General features: G+C 44.9%; 1 protein-coding gene across 3 annotated transcripts in view; it reads left to right on the top strand.

Annotated features, from left to right (window-relative positions):
* TOX2 (TOX high mobility group box family member 2) overlaps window positions 1-5,447 on the top strand; it is a 268,049-nt gene extending 262,602 nt beyond the window's left edge. For all 3 annotated transcript variants that reach the window (XM_038370216.2, XM_038370220.2, XM_043495676.1), the window contains one exon: window positions 5,162-5,447. In XM_038370216.2, coding sequence (XP_038226144.1) covers window positions 5,162-5,198 — 37 coding nt within the window. In that variant the 3' untranslated portion in view covers window positions 5,199-5,447. The remainder of the gene's footprint in view (window positions 1-5,161) is intronic.
* The last annotated feature ends 15,191 nt before the right edge of the window (window positions 5,448-20,638 follow it).

Raw genomic sequence — 20,638 nt, 5'->3', positions numbered from 1 at the left:
ACTTCATGATAATTTGCAGATCACATTAAATGTTAAACTGGACTGCTCTTCTCCCATCATTTCTACTCTTGGCTGTGGATTGTTGACCACATGAATAAACTGACTTTGTATCAACAAAATTTAAGCAATGCATGCTCTATGATAAAGGAAATTCACACCTCATTGGGTTTGATTGAATGGCACAGTTTTCAGTGTTATCAGATAATCACTAAATCGGGTAATTCCCACTTCAGCCTCAAAATTGTGCTCAATATAACTGTAATTAAAGCAACAATCTGGGGAGAGAAATCAGCAATGGGCTGGCGAGAATCTGAATGTTTTCCATGGTGATGTGACGCACAAAGTACTCAGCTAGGATTGTACCAACCTCCCTAAAGCTACAGACAATTCCATCTTGCTTTCCAGATTAGTGTTTTCTAAGATTCATGTCTGATTCATACATTTGCTTTGTTTCTATATATTTGTAGTCATCTTGGCCATTCTTTCGGCCAGTGTTGCATTTTTCTCTTGTCTGTTGTCCGGACAACTTTTAAATGATAACAAGATTGTGCTTCCCTCAGAAGACTATCCCGCATCTACTAACTCCTTGGTGTTAGGAAGTATTTCCTGATAATTCAGCTGAAATTTTCCTTAGCTCAGTTTAATCCAATTACTGCTAATTCTATCCCACTAAATGATTATGCTCCTGCATTTATACCCTTCAAATACTGATATATCATGATCACATATCCCTTCAGTTATCACTCAGCCCAGCTATGCATATTTAGTGTTTTAAATATTTCTTCACCAATCATTCCCTCCTAACATTTCATTATCATGTTGATTTTACAGAACTCCACTCAATTTTTCAATAACTTTCTGGTCCTGAGTTGCCCAGAACTGGAAGTAATAATATAGCTACTATCTCCCTATTACTGCCTAAAGAGTGACTATCATTTCTCTGATTTGCTGCAATCTAGAACTGTGAGATTGCGTGGCTTTCATTTTCCCAGGTACTGTATATCACAAACTATGGACTCGAGTTGTCTCTTCTCTATCACCCTTTGGTCTCTTTCACCATCACTGTTTTTCAAGTACCTATTGAAGACCTGGGTTTTAGATCGCTTTCCTTCAAGTATATCAGCTGGCTTTTTTTCAGCTTGAAGCTCATTTTGTGATTACCTGCCAATCTTTCTAATCTCTCCAGGCCCCTTTGCATGTTTCCTCTGCCCTCATTGGCAGTTGCAGTTCTTCCCAGTGTAGCATTATCTGCAGATTTCATTTATGTTTAGCTCCCCCATCTAGATCTTTGTAGGTAGCACTACATTGAGCACCTCCTTATGATTTAAGGCATTATAATTCCCCAGTCCTATAACCACTTTTCCAGTCTGACAGAAATTTGCAAGAGTTAATATTTTCAATAAGATTACACAAGGCACTGTATTAAATTCTGTACTAAAATCCAAATTGAGGCCCTCTATTGCATTGCCTGCATCTGATAATTATGTGATTTGGTAAAAAGAAAAAAAGTATCCCAGTAGCTCTGGCATGGTGTTTTCATTATAAACCTATGTTGGCGATTGCTTATAGTAGCTGATGTCCTCCAGGTCAGTGGTGATTGATCTCGAAAAGCTGAAAAACGAATAGGTCATCAAATGGAGTTGAAGAGAGATGTAAAAACCATCTCAGTTCTGCGGTTGTGATGTTAACATCGTGACAACGCACTGTCACGACTCGTCAGCATCACGTATTGGTGGAACATCAAGATGCGAACATTGCAAGACAATGTCTCATCTCCATGGGCTGATTGTCTTTGTGACTCTGTAATTCCATTCAGCAAATTTTCTCCCCTTCCCCAACTCAACCTTGGGTTACAAGGAGAGAGTGAGGGATGATCTCCTCTTCATCCCTCTGTACCTGGGAAAGATTCCCCACTTGCACTGCCTCTCTGGAGCCCTCTGCACACTCCCCACAGCCTCTCCGGTGTGAGAGGCACTTCTGGAATCAGCACAGCAAGAGGCTCTGATCAGATCCAGTCGCTTGTGTCACCCCTACATTTCATATAAAACTCTAGAGCCACAGGGTGAGTACTGTGAGGCTTTTCTTTTAGTATTTGCACCATGATATTAGTAGGGACTGATGTTACCGGAGGGATATTACCGACACGGCTGGGTTTTCCCTTGTAAAGGTGCTACACATGTGTTCTTTTCCAGTTATGTGGTATCTGCCTGGCTCGTATTTTCTCAAAGATATGGTCAGTTGTCCAGTCCTTATGACCCTCATAACTACTTATTATGATTTGCTATTGGCCCCATTTCCCCACCATTCTCTGGGCACCTTACCAAAGCTGAATAATTTACTTTGGGATGCATATCAACCAGGCCTGCAAATTTGTGTATGCTCAGTTTGTCCAAACAAGGAGATGCTCACTAATTCATATTAATGACTGGGAGAGCCATTCCAGATGGCTGAATTTTCCAAATCAGCAACTGAGTGAACAAGCTCCATAAAAAAGCAAAGATAAAACATCACAAATAGACTTAGTTTGAATTCAGTTATTTATGGTAATGCATTGTAATATACTAGGAAATGTTCTGTAGTGCATATTGTAAAATTAATGAAGTTTTGGTACTAGAAGACCTCACTACTGTTCGCTGGTATTAAATCTTTGCTAGTGCGGTAGGGAAAGACTGTGCATTTTAAGTGCAAATTATAAAACATGCAGATTAGTGAAGTGTGGGCCAGGCTGCCTTCCATTGCTCTTGTTTTATCAACAGCTGCATCAACTAGGCCTTCAATACTTCATTGCCCGCATTCTTTTTCTCTGTTACTCTAGTTAATAATCACACACACAAGAATCTCCCAAAGTTGTATCATTTTTCTCATCACCTTTTAAAGCCAGACTTTTTTATGGGGCTAAATTTGTTGGAGTAGATTTGTGTGTATTATAAAAGCCATAAAAGAGTCTTCCAGAGTTCATGCCTTCGCTTTTGGCAACCCTAAGTACTTTACGTGCATGACATAACACCCTAGAGCTGGGAATGCCTCTTGTTTGGCTAGCTCCATTCCGTGGCTTGTGGCTAGTACGTTCCCAGTGGGACCAGCTGGGGTCACCTGCAGTCCACTGCTAATGCTATAAGAAATTGCAGATGACCTCATTTTGGCCGAAAAGCAATTGGGCTGCGGCTATTCTGTGGGTTCCACCCTGGGAAACTGCATGGTATCATGTTGTAAATTCCTCTTGGGAAGTGTTACCATTGAGAGAGCAACAAGGAACCGGATCTGGTAAGCCCACTGATTTTGGTGGGAGTGCCAGGCTCATAGTACATGTCTACGCTGCACACTAAGCCCGGGCCTGACTCAGGTTTGAGCCCAAATCCCCTTTCCGTCCACACACAAATCAGTCTGACTCGGGCCATCAAGTACTCAGAACCTAGGTCCTAGGACCCTACAAAGGGGCAGGGGGGGTCAGAGCCTAAGTCCTCCTGTGACTCAAGTCCAAGCCTGTCACATTGCAGTGTGGACGCAACTCAAGCTGCAGACTGAGTCAAAGGGTCTGCGTAGTGTAGCATGGGCCCATTAGCATGACTGTGAAACCAGATCTAGCAATTGTAAACCCAGGTTTACAATGTAGTGTGAACGCTGAAGCACAGACTTGGAAACACCGAGTCCACTGACTCCCACAGACCAGGCTTAGTGTGTAATATAGACATACCCGTACAGAGCAAAGGAGCTCTTGGATAAGAGTTACTCTGGCATAGGTGGCTGTAAAATACTCAGAAGTTGTTGTTTTGATGCCTAAGGAGACAACCACTATTGAACAGGAGATGTGGAGACTGATCACATGTGTAGTGTTAATCCCATTTATTTAGGGTCTAATCCTGGCACTGGAAGTCAATGGCAAAAATCCCATCAACTTCAAATGGGGCCAAGATTTCCCTAAGTCTTGGCAGAGCAAGGCCCATGCAGAGCCCAGTTCTGCAAGCACTTACTACCAGGTGTAGGCTGTGCTTTTCCTGGGATTGGTCACAGCACCAAGCACTAGGACTGGTACTAAGGCCCAGATCCTCAGAGTATTTAGGCTCCAAACTTCAGCTGATTTTGAAGACGGGTCCCTTTGTTAGGTCTGGATTCTGGCAAGCACCTGCACGGGCAGATAGGTCGGAGGAGCAGGCAAGGTGTTCCCCCTGCCCTTCTGACACCTGGCACAAGAGCTTCTCAGAACAGCAGCCCCTGTACTCCATGGGGCTATGGGGCTGCTCTTTACGTGCGCCCACAGGGCTCCCAACCCCCAAAAGGGTCAGCAAGAGACAGGACTATGGCTCTGCCACCAGCATGCAGCGGGAAGGGTGTGATGCCCCGTGAACAGATGAAGCAGCTGGGTGCTCTCCAGTGCAGCGGATGGGGATGGGGTGGGACAGGGCCTCCAGAGAGCTCACTCTCTCCGTCCCTCCCCCATGCATGCCAGTGCCTAATAGGCACGAGAGATATTTATTAAAAACTGGTTTCAGAGTAGCAGCCGTGTTAGTCTGTATTCGCAAAAAGAAAAGGAGTACTTGTGGCACCTTAGAGACTAACAAATTTATTAGAGCATAAGCTTTCGTGAGCTACAGCATCCGATGAAGTGAGCTGTAGCTCACGAAAGCTTATGCTCTAATAAATTTGTTAGTGTCTAAGGTGCCACAAGTACTCCTTTTTTTTTTTTTTTTTTTTTTTTTTTTTAAAAACTGATTGCATTAAAGTATTTGGTTTGGGGGAACCTAGTATGGAAAGTGTGTGAGGAGAATAAAAACTGAGAGCAAATATCTGGCCTCCCTGTAAAAAGCAGATGTTGGGGCAGGCCAGGAGCTGGTGTAGTGCTGGAGGGTCGTTAGGTTTCTTGAAGTTCATTAAGAATTAAAAAGTGCCCAATTTGTTGCTGGTTTAATTGCCTGTTTGTCACATCAGGCATTGATGTTGCTGCTCGCACACGCACCCCCATGCAGGCCAATGCAGTTACATCTATTAGAATCTGCCTCGTAACCCCATAAAAACCATAAACCAGCTCAAAAGATGCAGTTGCAATTTGAGGGCCGGCTCATTTCTGTGCCCTTCCCTCCAAGGCGCCTTCCCTGAGGGTTGTTAATTTTAGAAGTGCTGTTCTGCCTGTCTCACCACCCTCTGTCTTTTGTTCCCCTTACAGCATGCTGCCAAGGGACAAGTCGCTCTACCTCACCTAAACCCACCATCTCTTTCCAATAAGGCTCAAAGGAAGGACACTTGAGAGGGTCTATAATACGGACCATCCAGAGGGGCGTCACGCAAGTCATACAGACGAGAGAGCTGAGCTAACACGTCTCATTGCTGGCTTCATTTCCAGGCTCTAAGAGCAGTTTTCTTTTATTATTTTGAACTCTAAATTCTACTTTTCGTGGAAGCCCAAACCTCATAAATCATGAAGAACAAAAAAAAAAACCCAAACAAACAAAAATAAGAACACCGTTTATCTGCTTGCCATCAGCTTAGCTATGGACTGTTTTCCTAGTGAACTGCTTTTAGACACAGCGTAGTCCCAGGGCTGGGGTCCTGCCGCATTAGGCCGGCTCAGTAGGAGGATGCACTCTTTGACTTGCTAACAGCACTAAACTTTGTGCAGGAAAATGTGAAGTTTGTGTGAATATTGTACATGCAAAGGCCTTGGATGTCTGGCAAGAAAAAAAAAAAAAGTAAAAACTATTCCGAGATGGGTGGGTGGAAAGAGCAGCTGGCAAAATATGGAAGGGAAAAATGTGAAAAAGATCATGAAAAAATATAATGTGTTGGATAGTTGTAAGTAGTTTACTAAGTGTTTTAGAGCTGTGCTAAAGACATCCTTTAAGATTTTTTTTGTGGAAAAAAATTAGTAGTTTACTTTATAGTAAAAGCATTTTATATTAATTGTAGCACATTTTTTAGTTACACATAGAAGGGAGATGTGTATAAAAAAAAAAACAACAAAAAAAGCCTGCCAAACTTGTTTCTATTATTTGTACAGCAAGAAATGGACAATTTATATCCATGTTGTATGGCATTATTATATTTTTTTCAGCCATATGTCCATCTATTTAAAATTGCTGACAATGATTTTTGTCTATTTATGAAGAATTAGAAAGCAGAATTACAATTTATCAGAAGGTGCGTTTTTGGGGGTTTTTTTAATTTTTTTGGATGGTGCTGTTTTCTCAGCACCCAGCACATTCAGTTCACAATGCTTATCTTACCTTTCTTTATAATAAAACATATGAAAAGTAGAAATGAACCGGACTCTTTTCTTCTTTTGTGGGCAGCACCCAGAGGTAATGTGTAGACACCAGCCTCACCTCATTGACTGTGGCCCGAGTCCTGCAAAGATTTATGCACATGCTTAATTTTACACAGTCGAATTGACTTAAATGGGATTATTTGCCCTCTGTAAAGAGAAGCATGTGCATATGTTTTCACAGGATCTTGGCCTATATATGCAATAGTTTTTACCCTTCAATTTCTGATACCTACTCTCAACCTTATTAGACCTTAACATAATTTATTGTCTGGGAATTTGCTTGGCTTTTTTAATTACTAAAAGGTCATATATGAACATTAAACTACGAAATCCAACCATGAATGCTATATTTAACCAACTGTTAATAACTTTGTTTCATTACAACATAATGTTTTAATATGGAACCTGTGGACAAGATTTCAGTGAATTTTAATTCTCTGGGAATTTTGAAGAATCTGTGTTATTCCATTAAGATCATTCAAACAAAAAAGTCTGATACGAGGTGCTAAATAGCTTGAAGGACCAATTTTTAATAAATTTTGCCTCACAATTTACAAGATTGATTTATACGTTCTCAGAAAATTCATCCTGTGCTATGAAGTAAGTGCTGCAGATTTGGGGAGGATGCACTGAATTCTTCATTCCATAATAAAGGTTGAGTCCCTACTTCCGTGCAAAACATTTTTCTTCTTTTTTTTAAACTTCTAGGGCCAGATTCACCAGCGCACTCTGGAGCTTTGCGAAGCTCTGGAGTGCGGCACCCAGGCCTTGTGTAGTGAGCAATCAGTTCAGGAGAGAGGCTCCCGAAGTCCTGTGGCCTCAGCTTCGCTGCTCACCAAAGCAACACTGCCAGGGAAGCCTTGAAAGCACAGAAACATTAATGCTCAGGGACTCAGCTTTACCCCACCCAAGCTTCTGCTTTGCATTCTGCCATTTTCAGTTTAAACGGTTGAGAAGTCTTTCCTTTAGAGACTAAAACACTTATTGGTGGTCCTCTGTCTAGACGCAATCACTCTTAGCTGATATAATGGCACTGCCTACTGTATTAAACTTTGTACAAATTTCCTGTAAAATCTGCAGAGGCCTACAAACCACTACACCTCCTTCAGGTTTGTAGGAAACTTCCAGTCTTTATAATGTTTGGTTTCTGGAGTTGGGATTCCAATGTGTCCTCAATGGCGACTCCTCACAAACTATTTGTTTCCTGCAAGTTTAAACCCTGACTCCTTAGAAAGTTTTAGCATCCTTTCCAGTCCTGCCCGTTGTTCCTTCGATGTTTTATGGAAACAGTCACCTAAGTACATGAGGTTCTCTAGAGTCAAAACTCGGGTGACTTACTACCCTCTGAAACATCCCTGGTACATTCATGAGTTCAAAAGGCATTCTGCAGAACTGAATAAAAGCATTATTTTCTCGATCTTCAGTCCCACTTTAATCTGATGGCTCCAGATACCAAATCAAAGTTACTGAAATATTTTGCTCCTGATATTTTATCCATGTGGGATGTGCTATGTTGGGAAGTTGGCAGCCATCTTGAACTTCCTGGGAATTAAGTCTTCTGTAGTCAACACATATGGTCAAATCTCCATTAGACGTTTTTACAATTACAGCTGGAGATGCCTACGATGATGCAGATTGCTTCAGTCCATCGTTCAGCTTGTGATTTAGCTTCTCTTTCACTAAGATCTGATATGCCAGGGGAATCTGATGTTGGGGCTGCCTCAGAGGAACATTCCCTAGCCTAAGCACAATCCAGTGTTGCACCTGATCATATCTCCCAAATTCTTCCTTATTCCTGGACAAAACAGTATCATATAACAAGAGTGACTCGTGTAGTCACTTCCTTTCATTGCCTTCCACAGAGGCTTCTGCCAGATCAACTCCTACCTTTTTTTTACCCACTTGACTGCTTCACATCTATTGGTTTCTGCTCTTGTGAGAGGCTTTGAAACACTGGCTACGCTGGACACTGATGTCTCACTAGCTGCACTTCCTGCCCAGTTACATGAATGGCTCTTACCCAGAACTCCCCTTTTGGTCCAGCTCTGCACAGAGTTCTGCTACCCAGCAATCCTGGCTGGATCTTGGTAGTGTCAAACACTCCCACAGGCTCACAGCAGCTATCGTTTATCCTAGGGTATTATTGCAGGATGACCTGGCTTCACCACCACTTAATTCTGAGCCACCCCAGGAAGCAGTTCCTCTCCATCACCCTGTAGCCACGTTAGAGGCTCTTCTCAGGCGCCAGAAGTTGCACCCAAGGGTCCACGTTTCTTCCTACCCACACACCAGCGGGGGACCTGAATGCTGTCCATGGACAAGTGTGTTCTATTAACACCCCAGGACTTCCTGTGATGCCTTCAGATCCAATCCACTCTCAGTACAACAGTACTGGAAATACTGGTCACCACAGAGTATATTTAGTATGTAGAGACCCCGAGTTCAGTGAGAGCTGGATTTCTCCTGTTGCCTGCAGTGGCTGATGATTTATAATCACCAAATAATCCTGCAGTACATTTTTTTCCCCCTTTTAGCAGTGTGTGCCCTCCCTGGATCAGACTTAATTCAGCTCCTCAGTCCAGCAGTTTTCCAGCCATTGATGTCTCCAGACATATAGTAATATGTGTCTGGACAGCATTTCACATGGGCCATTCAGTAGTTGCTGATAGTGCCCCTATTGCATCAACAAGTGCTAATTTCCCTGGTGTGGCTTCCCCCGGCTTGGGCAATTCCATCTCCAATGGCCTTTGCCTTTGCATGGCCTGCAAATGTCATCTGGCCTGGGATGCACTCGGGAAACAGCCCCTCTCCTCTGACCCACGCAACACCTATGAATAGCTTGCACTTTGGCCTCCGCCAATTTTTTAACCACTTCACTGCAATCATTTCTTGAAGTGCAGCATTTGATATAAAGGAGTTACTGGGAGGCTGTGAATTAACGGCTGATATTCCATTCTGTATAGGTTCTCATACCCCGTTCATCAGTGTAGATCTGAGCACCCTCCAGTCGAGCATTAAGCAACGTGACCAACATCTGTCATGTTTGTTCTCTCAGCCGCTCCCTAGAGGGAGAAGTGCAATGGCATGGCTTGTTTTAGTAGGATGTGTCTTTTCTTCAATATAAATAAACCTGTTGCTCCGTGTTTACTTTAAAGAAGGCAAGGTCAAAGCAATGCGCCTGGAGGAGTTTATTCCATAGTCTTGGACCAGTTGTCCAGAAAGCTCTGTCTCCCATGCCGACCAACTTTAGTCTCAGAGTTAAGCATTCCATTGTGCCCGAGGCAATGACATCTCCACTAAGGGCAGGCTGTGGCTTCAGTTCTATTGAGAACAGTGAGGGGGATACAGCCATTTTAAAAGAGGGCAATTCTCCATCAGTTTCTCTGAAGATTTTGTTTACTAGCCTCTTCTTAAGAATAAAGTTTCCTTTACAAAAAGCAACCTCTAATTCTAAATGTTTCTTTTCAAAAACTACCCACTGTGTCAGATCTACTCCTGAATCCCCTTTCTGCCAACTTTTGTGCAGACAAGTGATGTTTTTATAAGGATATGAGTCACCAGAAATGTGATGGCCACAGACAAAGTCAACAAGAGACCAATTTCAAACCTTTCCTATTAAATATTCATGAAAAGAAACAAAAATACAGCTAGGATAGAAAATTCAAGTGGCATAAAACCTAACGCAATGTTAAGTTTTACATCAAAAGGCCACCTGCTGGTACAGACACACAGGAATTAACATAGCATTTTAAGGCCATGTTAGAACAGAACCTTAAATTTAGAGTCACAACCAACACTTCCATAATAATCATAGCTATTAGATACTACGAACATTAAGAGCTTATCTTAATTACAGCCTCATTTCTTTAAATGTATATTTTAAAGAGTTTTAACTATATGGAATATTTGAAGATTCTGTTACTCCATTATTAACATCATTGGGCTGGGGTGGGGGTGGGGGAACAAGGTCTGATACCAAATCCCACATTTTTTAAAGAAGCCCATTTTTAATGTAGATGATTCTGAGCCATTTTAGTGTTTGTGGTCTCCAGTTTAGTTTAAACTGACCTTTAAAAGAAGATTAGTTTTTTTCATATTTCACCCCTCCATACCCGGCATCACAGCGGGGCAGAGTTAAGGTTGTTTGGGGTGTGATAGAGTGTATAAACCTCACACTGGTTAACATGGCTTAACAGGAGCCTGAGCCCAGTTAGGCCACTGGGAGTTAGGCATAGAGGGGGTGATGAAGCCCCGCTGGGTGGTTGCTATAAAAAGGGATGTACTGAGTAGAAGGGGTTTGCAGGAAAGGGAAGGAACTTGTTAGAGTGGAATCTGGAGAGTCACAGAAGCTAGCAGGCTGGAGCATGCTCCAGAAGTGAGCCCTAGCAGAAGGGCAGGACCTGGGCCTCCAGGGAAGAAACCCAGCAAGGCATTCACCTGACGAGGAGCTTCAGGAGGGAGTGCCCCAGGATGGGCCTGTGGTTGAGGGCATTGGGGTGAAGGAGCTGGGAGTGCACCTGAGAGAAAGTTACAGGAGAGAGGAGGTAGGGAGTCAAGCTGTCTGTGAAGGACCTGGGGAAGGTGGACAGAAGAGGGCCCTGGGATGGAATTAGCCCCTGAGGTGGGCCTAGAAATGGGGCACAGAAAGGCAGTCCTGAGGGAGCTGCATTCCAGCAGAGAATGGAAGCGCTAGGGAGAAGCTAGAGGCCTGGGGACCAGAGAAGGGGCTGTGTTAAGTGCAGCCTGCAGGGAAGCAGCACAAGGCGCTCGGAGGTGGGAAGTGATCAAAGGGATGGAATGCAGGCCATAGGAGAAAAGGCTGAAGGAACTGGGTCTGTTTACTTTGGAAAAGAGGAGATTAAGGGGGGACAGAACAGCAGTCGCCAAATAGTTGAAAGGCTGCCATAAAAACAGATGGAGAAAAGTTGTTCTCTCTTGCCACAGAGGGCAGGACAAGAGGCAATGGGCTCAAACCACAGCAGAGCAGATTTAGATTAAATCTCAGGGAAAACTTCCTACCTATAAAACAATGGACAATGGAACAGATGCCTGGGGAGGTCGTGGAAGCTCTTTCGCTGGAGGCTCTCAACAGGAGGCTGGAGAGCCATTTGTCATGGGTGGTATAAACCCAACCAATCCTGCATTTTGGCAGGGGGTTCGACTCGATGACCCTTGTGGTCCCTGCTAACCCTCTGGCTCTATGATTCTAAGTGGCCCAGGGAACAGAAATGCGTCTGAAGGAGCAGACCTAGCTGCTTCAGACAGGGTCCCTAAGCTGGAACCCAGAGAGGAATATGGGCTGGGCCCTCTGGCCAGCCCCGAGGAAGGTCAATGTAAGGACTATTGAGCCCAGTGTGGGGCTGAAGAATAGCCCAAGAGAGGGCAGAAGGAGCTTTTGTGTTGGGACATCTTTGGACCTTTAGTTGAACTTCCCTCACTCCAGAAGGGGACGGAGTTTAAAGTGACTTGGTCAGAGGACTAAGTCACAAGGAGAGGCAGACCAGTGCAGGGCTGGAGTGGCTGTTGGCAATAGGCACTAGATGAGAAGAGCTGCTATGCCATGCCCAGCGAGGAGGGGACATGCCAGAGGTGAGTCTATCCTTTCCACATGGGGGTCTTAAATATTCATTTCAATTAAATCTTTAACCTATATGGGTTCTACATACTGTTCTCCAGGCACAAACGCTAACACAGCTGGTATTCCATAGAATAAGCACCCATTACAGGAACACATTCTTACCTGAAATTTACCAATTTCTATTTCTACTTATAAGACCCCTTAGAAACGGAGGAAAATATTTCTCTCAATTTTGTTTGTCTTTCATAGTTTGTTTCTCACTTCCTTTCAGCACAAGCCAGTCTATATTGCATTGATAAATGAAGCAGACTGCCCATGACTTTTTATCTTTGGTCACTACTGTCAATAAATCTGTGGTTTGCATGAGCCATGGGTACCTTATTAGTCTGTTTGGATGAAACGTTGGCAGCCTTTTATTATTATTTATTATGAGTATTGCCTTAGTACCTAGGAGCTACAGTCCTAGACCAACATCGCCTTGCACTAGGCGCTGCACAAACAAAGAACAAAAAGATGGTCCTGCCCCAAGGAGCTGACAATCCAAATTTAAGACAGATGGACAGACAGACAGATGGGGGAGTACAAGGAAATAGTAAGACAATCTTGGGCAACATGATAGGCCTGCTGGGTAGAATGCTGGGAGTTTTCGATACTTCCTTCTTGAACCCTCCCATTTGATCCGTGTTTGGTTGTGGTTGTGTGCTCTGGTGCAATCACAATCCTCGGCTGCCCTCCAGCAGCTGTCACCAAGATAAATTCCTAGATGCCTAGGCCAATAGGCAGACTCCAATGGGACGTGGTGGGTCATGCCTTCAGCTCTAGGGAAGCCTTGGATGTTTTATGAAATATATTCAGGTAAAAAACAAATCCTGCTGTCAGCCTGACATAAAACCCTTGTTCTCATCAGTTTCCAATATCAGCATGATGTTATTGCTAGTGGCAGCCCTCCCCACAGAAAACATTTATTCTCTGTGTGAAAAACGCAGGGAATTGAGATTTGAAGAGAGCCCTGCATTCACTGGCCAATTTACCAACCACTGCTGATCCCCTTCAGCCCATTTCCCCCCTCAGCCATGGAAAAATAAAGGCACGTATAGGAAGCTATTAGGGCCGACGCCTGCTCCCATGAAACACAGGCCCATGTATTTTATTCCTGATCCTGGAATAATTGTGAGCAGGGAGCAATGGAGAGAAATGCAAAGGACTGCCAGCTCCCTGCGAAACCAGCAGAGTTCCCTCAGCAAGCCTAAGGGACACTGTTTGCACTATGACTGCAGCAGTCTGGCTAAGCAATAAGAAATTGAGCTGTTGAGTAAGACAACAAAAGTTTTAAACTCTTCCATGCTGGTGTTCTGGGTAACCCCGCTGCTGTGAATCAGCCTTTGTATCGCTAGTGATCTTGGTCCATTTTAAAATAGAACCTGGGAGAGTGATAACATTTCTGCAAATGATATCTCAACAAGGTCTGGGATCTTCTGTCAAGTGTTTAATTACTTCCCAATATCAAAGCAAGGAGATTTCCTTAAACTATGCAAGTATGAAACGACAACATTAACATGAAATCCTAGCTGGAATTCTCACAGAAAGAAGATAGGACTTCTTCCAGGGGCTTTTCTTGAATGTTAATATTATTTTATGTAACAGGGAAGTGTGGCCCTACTAATTTGGTAGTTATAGGCAAACTGGTTCAGGGGATGGGTAATGGGACATGAAGCCTTCTACTCCAGAGAAGAAATGCTGGACCCACTAATGGCAAGACTTTTTGACTTTACCCCAGGTCACTGGTTTGAGGCCCACCCATGCGTGCAGTGAAAAAAAGTCATTCTCATTTAATGCATGTCCAGGACCTCTGTGAAATGAGTCGGTAGGGCTCAGCTCTGAGAAGACCAATTGGGCATGATCTAGGAATTACAGGGTGAAATTCTCTGCCCTTTGTTATGCAGGAGGTCATCCTAGACGATCATAATGGTCCTGTCTGGTCTTAGAAGTTCTGAATCTTTGGCTACATCTACAGTGCACGCTTCTTTTGGCAGAGTCCATATAGGGGTACCCCCCTCACATGGGTATAAACAGCAGTGTACACTGGCAGGTACAGTTTAGGTGAGTAAAGACACACCGGAAGGCTGTGGGTATGTACCTGAGTACCTCTCCTACATGGCTCTTTCCTTACCCAAGTCATGCCTCCCTGTCTACACTGCTGTTTTTAGCTGTGAAGTGTCCTGCTGCAGCACCATTTCCAGCCACAGAGAATGCTCTCGTGGGAAAAAGCTCATCCTGGCAGAGCTTTTGACCGAGTAGACATGTGTAGCTACAACTGCAGTGTAGACACATCTTGCTTTTCGCTGCGGCGTGTAGCTGCACATACCCTACATGTTGCCAAAAGTGTGAGCAGTGTAGATGTAGCCATATGATGTCTCCATCAAACAAACCATGCCCCAAACTGGCATCAGGTGAGATGCACAAAGACTGATGATTTCCTGGGGGCGGTTTCCCTCAGCAGGGAAATGCACAGTTGTGAGCACTGTGAGGGAGTTTACACTGCTGTGGCCCATATTGCGACTTTTTCGTTGAGAGCCAGAGGTTTTCCCGCTCCATCCAGCACCCTCCACAAACATGGAAAGAGCAAAGGCAGGAGGAGATCATTGATTAACAGCACATCTATCTTTACCAATCAGCCGCTCTCTTTTGAGCTGCCTATGTGCATGTGATGCAGTGTGCTCCCCACACTGGCCCTCTCACAGCTGAATTAGGCCAGGTGGGCCCAATCAGTTAATTAGGCTGCAAAGGGGGAGGAAGGGAGGAGGAGCTTTAGGCTGAAGGCAGCTAATTAGAGAGAAGCTCACCTGCAAGGGGCAGGCGGGGCTTCTACAAAAACCAGGAGGCTGGCAACAGAGGTGCTTGCTGGGAAAGGGGAGTCACTCCCTGGGAAGGGGGTTGGGAGTTGATACACCCATAGCAAGGAGGGGAACCAGGAGTGGCGGGAAGCAGTCCAGGGAAGGAGCAGTGAGGGCTGGGAGACTAAAGCCCAGAACTACTTGGTATAGGGCTAGATGGGACCTCAAGAGGTTATCAAGTCTGGCCCCCTGTGAAGAAGCAGGGCCAAATATACCTCCGAATTGTTTAGCTTCTCTAAAGGGGAGGGTCACAGAAAGATTGCAAACGTGGGCCAGCAGAGCAGTTGGACCCATGCAGCTTCCTTTGTATCAATGCTGCTTATTCCTGAAGTATCCAGTTTCCCTGCGGGCATATTGAAAACTCCTACTAGCTGGATTTCTGTTTCATATGTGTAACAATAGCCGCTAGAGTCCATGCGTATTGACCCATCATGGGACAGGTAGGAGAGCTTTCAGAACCTTGAGCTACATCCTATTGCCATGACACTGCCCCGTCTCCACCCGCAGCCCTGTGCGTGCTACACTGTCCTGTCGCTGGATTCCACTTCCTCTGGGGCAACCGATGCAGTTTCAGGGTAAACCAACAATGGGTATTTTATTGCCATGGATACTTCTGAAGAGGTTCCTGGCACCAGAGTCTCCTAACACCTTCTCTGTCCTTCCCAAAAGCTCCAAGGGGCAGATTTTTGAAGGTATAATTGGCAGTTAGATCCCTCCCCCTCCCACTGGAAATAAAGGGACTTTTGCACATCTCCCAGCTGCCGTGCCTCACCATGCTCAGGGCGGGTTGTGATTCTGGAGTAACCTCCCAGGTCTTGGCATTGGTCTAGAAAGCGTTGGCGTTAGACATCTGTGCAGGGGGATGAAAGATGGTTGGCAGTGGGGAGAGACCAAAAGGGGTTAATAATCTCTGGGTGGGGGATGGCAAGTCTTTTGCCTCTGCAGATTTAGAATCAGGATTAACTGGTTCCAGTGAAAAAAACATTAAATCTTTCAATTACTATCCAGCCACATGATAGGACTGGGCTGTTCCAACCCCATCCTTCCCTGCTGCTCCCCTCTGCAGTTAAACAATGACAACAGGACGCTGTTGCAGCTGCCTGGGCTGGTTGTGGGCACAGCGACATCACTCGGACAAAGACAGTGGTGAAGCCCTGTCCGCAGATCCAGGTCAGTTGGCTATTATGGGACCAAGGCATTAGGATGAGATTGTGCAACATGCCAGCCCAGTTAAATCCTTCATAATCCTTACATTTTCACAAAGGCAGCTTTGCCTAACCTGCATTCCAGCTGCTAGCCAAGTGTCATGAGTTGGAGTCACTCCAGCTTTCCATTTGTCCATACTGCAGGAATGGGCGTCTCACAATACATTTACGCCTACACGAAATCCAACAAAGAAAAGAGTCAAAATACTTCTGTGCTGCACCCCTGGCAAATGGAAAGCAGCACCAAATAACCCTTCTGTAACCACTCCCAAGAGGCGAGCTTAGCCTGTGTGCGCGGGGTTGGAGGAGCATGCTGGGTAACGACATGCAGCAATTATACCCTAGAGTATGGCATGGGTGAAATACAGGAAATCTTGGTTCAATTCCTAGCTCTGCCACAGACTTTTTGTGTGACTTTGGGCCAGTTAATGGAGTTCCATCATGGCTGACTTCAGAATCACTTCTATGGGGGCTTCAAACTCCTATCCTTGCCTATAGGAAGGCCACATTGTTGCATGTTAGAGCACCATTCTATCTATCTGAGGTACTTATGTAGCCCTCATCACCATAGCCTCTGAGCACCATGCCCTCTTCAGTCTAGTTATCCTCATAACACCCCTGTGAGGCACAGCTATTATCCCCATTTTACAGATGAAGTCGTGAGGCACAGAGTTTGCCTAGGATCGCACAGGACTTGAGCAGAGACTTAGGCTAGTGCCCTTGGCTCTGGGCCATCCTTCCGCTGAGTCTAGTGTATAACAACATCTTTTATAGAACCTTAGTTCCAGGGCCAACTTTAGGTGTGGGCGGGCTGGGTGGTGGCCCAGGGCAGCCTGCTCAAGCAGGTGCTGTGCACACAGTTTGGTACCTAAGTCCCCTGTGACCACCGAGAGCCACCTGGGTTGATGGAGGAGGCAGGCGAGCAGCAGCATCTGGAGAGGGTGGAGGGACCCAAGCTAGAGGGGGGCAGTTGGACGACCAGCCAAGTGATTCCTCTGGAGCAGGGATGACCCTCCTCCCCGCCACTCCACTGCCATGTGCACCCACTGCTGCTCCTGTTCCTCGCCCCCTCTGTTTCTCCCTGAGCCGCCCCTGGCCACACTGCTCTGGACTGGGAGCATCCTGTCTGCTGTGCAGGAGGCTGATGTCGGGGTGTGTCCCCCTGCCCGTGTACCAGGTTCTCCGCAGAGCTGGGGTGGCGGCACCAGGGGAACTTGTCTGTGCTGATACCTCTCTGGGTCCGGAGTGGGAGCTGCCAGTGGCTGCCCATGTCTGAACAAGTCTTCAGGCTCCTGATCCTATTGCTTTCTTAAAGAGACAGTGTGCTCATACACACACTCCCTCTCTCACACACGCCAACTCTCTCACACATACACACTCTCTCACACACTCCTGCAATACATGCTCCATCTCACACACATACTTGTGGTGTTGTTGTTACTTCTTGGCATTTCCTTGCAAAATGCGCAATGCACTTATATTCTCAGTAATTTTATTCTTTCAAACTCATTAAGGATTACACTGCTGTTTAGTTTTTTGACTGGTATGTGCATTTCATAATTTTATTTCTCTCTTAGGCTTAAATTTAATTATTTGAGTAGTGAGTTCTAAAATGCCTAACCTGTCCTGGCTGGAGTAATTATCATTATTACTTTTATTACCATATTGTGCTTTGTCATTCATTATTTAAAATGGTACAATCAACTAATAGTATCCTTCTAGAATGTAAATTTGGCTTGTAGAAACCTTAGCAGTGCCAGTTTTAAAAAAAATAGCTAAACACATAACTTTAGACACTGGAAGATGAAGGTTGCATGTTTTCAAATCGTATTTTTAGTTATCTCTGTAAAATAACTTAAAATGTGTACAAAAGTAAATGTGGCTCCAATTCTGATACTAATAGTAATGATGGAGTCAAATGTTTGTGAGTCATGTACATGATTGTGATCGGTAAACATAAATGTCAAAATAATTAAAATTCCTTCTTCTTAATAAAAGAGGGGAAAACCCTTAATTGCATATGTTAAAATTAAGTAAATACATTTTTAGTGGAGTGAAAAACAATTGACTAAAATAGAGTAGATAATGGCAGTTACACAGAGTGTGTCAGAGAAAGTCAGCAGATTTTATTTATTTTTATTTCTCTCCACTAAAGATAGTGTATTATCTCCTGATTGTTCTAAATGTACATATAAACTTAAAATATGGCTTTAATTGGTGTTTGTGTATATATATATATATTTTCCCCTTTCTTTCTATAGGAATTAGATACAGTGCTTCTGTCAGCTAATTTCTAAATTGTTGTTTGAAAAATAAAGAAAAACAAAAAAACCCCTAGTTTTCAGGTGCCTAAGTAGCCCCTGAATCATGGTTAAAGTCCCCTCTCCCCCCCTGCAATCTGAAATGGTGACCTGGTGAGCCAGAAGTGGCCAGAGGGCTGTGGGAGGACCGTGGGCTCTGACAAGACGCAGACCCCGTGTGGCAGCATGAAGCCTGCCTTTAGCCGCAAGCCAAGCACCAGACACCACAAGCCATAACAGCAGCACAGAAGTAAGGGTGGCAATTCACTATCTGCCATGCCACGCTTGCTTCTGCACTGCTGCTGGAGGCGGCGTTGCCTTCAGAGCTAGGTGCCCAGTATCAGGCCGCCTTGCCAGTGCGTAATTTATGCTGGGGCTGAGCCCTGGCCCCTCTTTCAATACAAATTAAACACTGGGGAGAGGTAGTGGGCCTGGAGGTGATGGGGGGAGCTGTGGGTTCCAGGGGCGATGTGGGGTGCTCACAGGGTCCAGGGTGACAAAATACAAGTTTGCCCAGGGGGCCATTTTCCCTCTGGCTGGCCCTGCTCGGTTACCAAAACAATGTACAGTCTTCCAGGGCAGAGTACAACACACAATATGAAATGAGAGAAAACAGTGCTGAAAATTAGAGCTTTCAGTCATCAGGCTAATAACAGAGACAGAAACTAAGGGGCAGAGGCAGATAGAGATCATTAATTGAGTTTGTTTTATGAAGAGGTAATTAAAGATATTGTAGAACTAGGATAAATGTCATGGAGAATTTAACAACTCTCATCACTGAACTCCTCTGTGTTATTAACCCTTCAAATGCCTGGGGAATTGGGTTGTCGGGCTCCCCCTTCCCTGAACCTAAATGAGCCACTGAGATGGAGTGGGCTGATCCTGGCCATGCCAAAGATCTAGGACTAGAAGAGGCAGGAAATGGATATGCTCAGTAGCACCCAGCCTTTCTTTTTGGAGGTATATGCCACATTTGTGGAATTGCTACTGACTTCTGATTCCACCAGCTCTCCATGCACTGGAGCCAAGAACATTAACATCTGCATTGGTCTTGCCCTTTTACTGGGGCATCCTCCATCCCATGAGACACAGAGATACCCATCCATTCCGTGGCAGACCCTCTCCTGTCCCATCCAAGCACTGGTCAGCCCAGACCCTACACATTTTTGGAGACCTGCCATGACCAGTCTGTAGTGGTACAGCTAAGGGCCAGGCCACCAAATTATATCCACACCAAGTCTCTTCTGTTGCTTTCTTCCTTTCCCTTACTACTTCCCCCATCCACTCTTGGTAACTGCATGTATCCCATCATCTTCCTCGGTGAAGGCCATCAAATTCCTTCTGGTCAATTCAGCCTCCCACAGACATTTTTCTGTGCCATGGTCTCTTTCTTTGGTCAGTATTTTTCCTGAGTTAGACTGCTGCTTCCCCCTTGGCCTTTAAAATTAGCCACAGGGAAGAGATCATGGACGGACACATCATGAACTGCTTCTTGCTGAATCTGACCAGGCTGCTCCTTTCCTGTCTCCCTACTGTCCTCCCACCTTGTGTACCAAAGTGTAGCTTTCCTCCAGGCTGTCTCCCCAGTACCCCTTAGGAAATCATAATGTATTGCCACACCATATCTACCGGCTCTTGCTGTTTGCAGCGGTCCTGGAGATTTAAAATTGCACCTGCCCTCCAGGATGAATTCCTCTGAATAGCACTGACTTCCTGCAAAAAACCCTCCCTACCTACAGGACATGTGGGAATGTAAAGATCTCAGGAGGAGCATTCAATGAGCTTCTCAGGTCTCCTCCTTTATTGATAAGCAGGATCATGGGAGTTAGAGATAGCAAAGACCTATCTAATCTTCTGATCTGTCCCAATGCTGGTGCAAAATTGTCCTCTACAATACTTGCTCCAATACAGTTTTAAATAATTCAAGAGACTGAGTTGCTACTATCCCCTTAGCGGCCTAGGCACAGAAAGTTTAGCCAGAATACTCTTCCATTTAACTTCACCCCATTGCTCCTGACTATACCTCCTTGGACCTTCCTGAGCCATTCTCCTCCCTCGAGTGTTTTCCCCCTTGAAATGGCCATCTTTTGTGCCCTTTTGCATTAGGTACCTGCAGCAAATCCTCCCTGAAGTCCCAGCAGAGAGTGTGGAGTTGGGTGAGCTCTGATGGCATGTCTGTGAGCTGACAGAGGGATACTTCGTCTTTGTTACATTTCTGTTATTGTTATTAAGATGATGGAATGGAAGTGAAAACAGTGTTGACAAGTAATATTGAAAATGTTATGCAAGAAGGACCAAAGCAAAGAACTTCATCTGAAAAATTCCAGGGCCTCCAGCGGACAAGATCACATGATCTGCAGCTTAAGAAGACAGCAGTTCTGCCCAGAGTGTGCATTTCCCAT

Source organism: Dermochelys coriacea, chromosome 13, assembly GCF_009764565.3.
Source record: "Dermochelys coriacea isolate rDerCor1 chromosome 13, rDerCor1.pri.v4, whole genome shotgun sequence".
NCBI lineage: Eukaryota > Metazoa > Chordata > Testudines > Dermochelyidae > Dermochelys > Dermochelys coriacea.
This window is presented reverse-complemented; position numbering and strand designations above follow the sequence as displayed.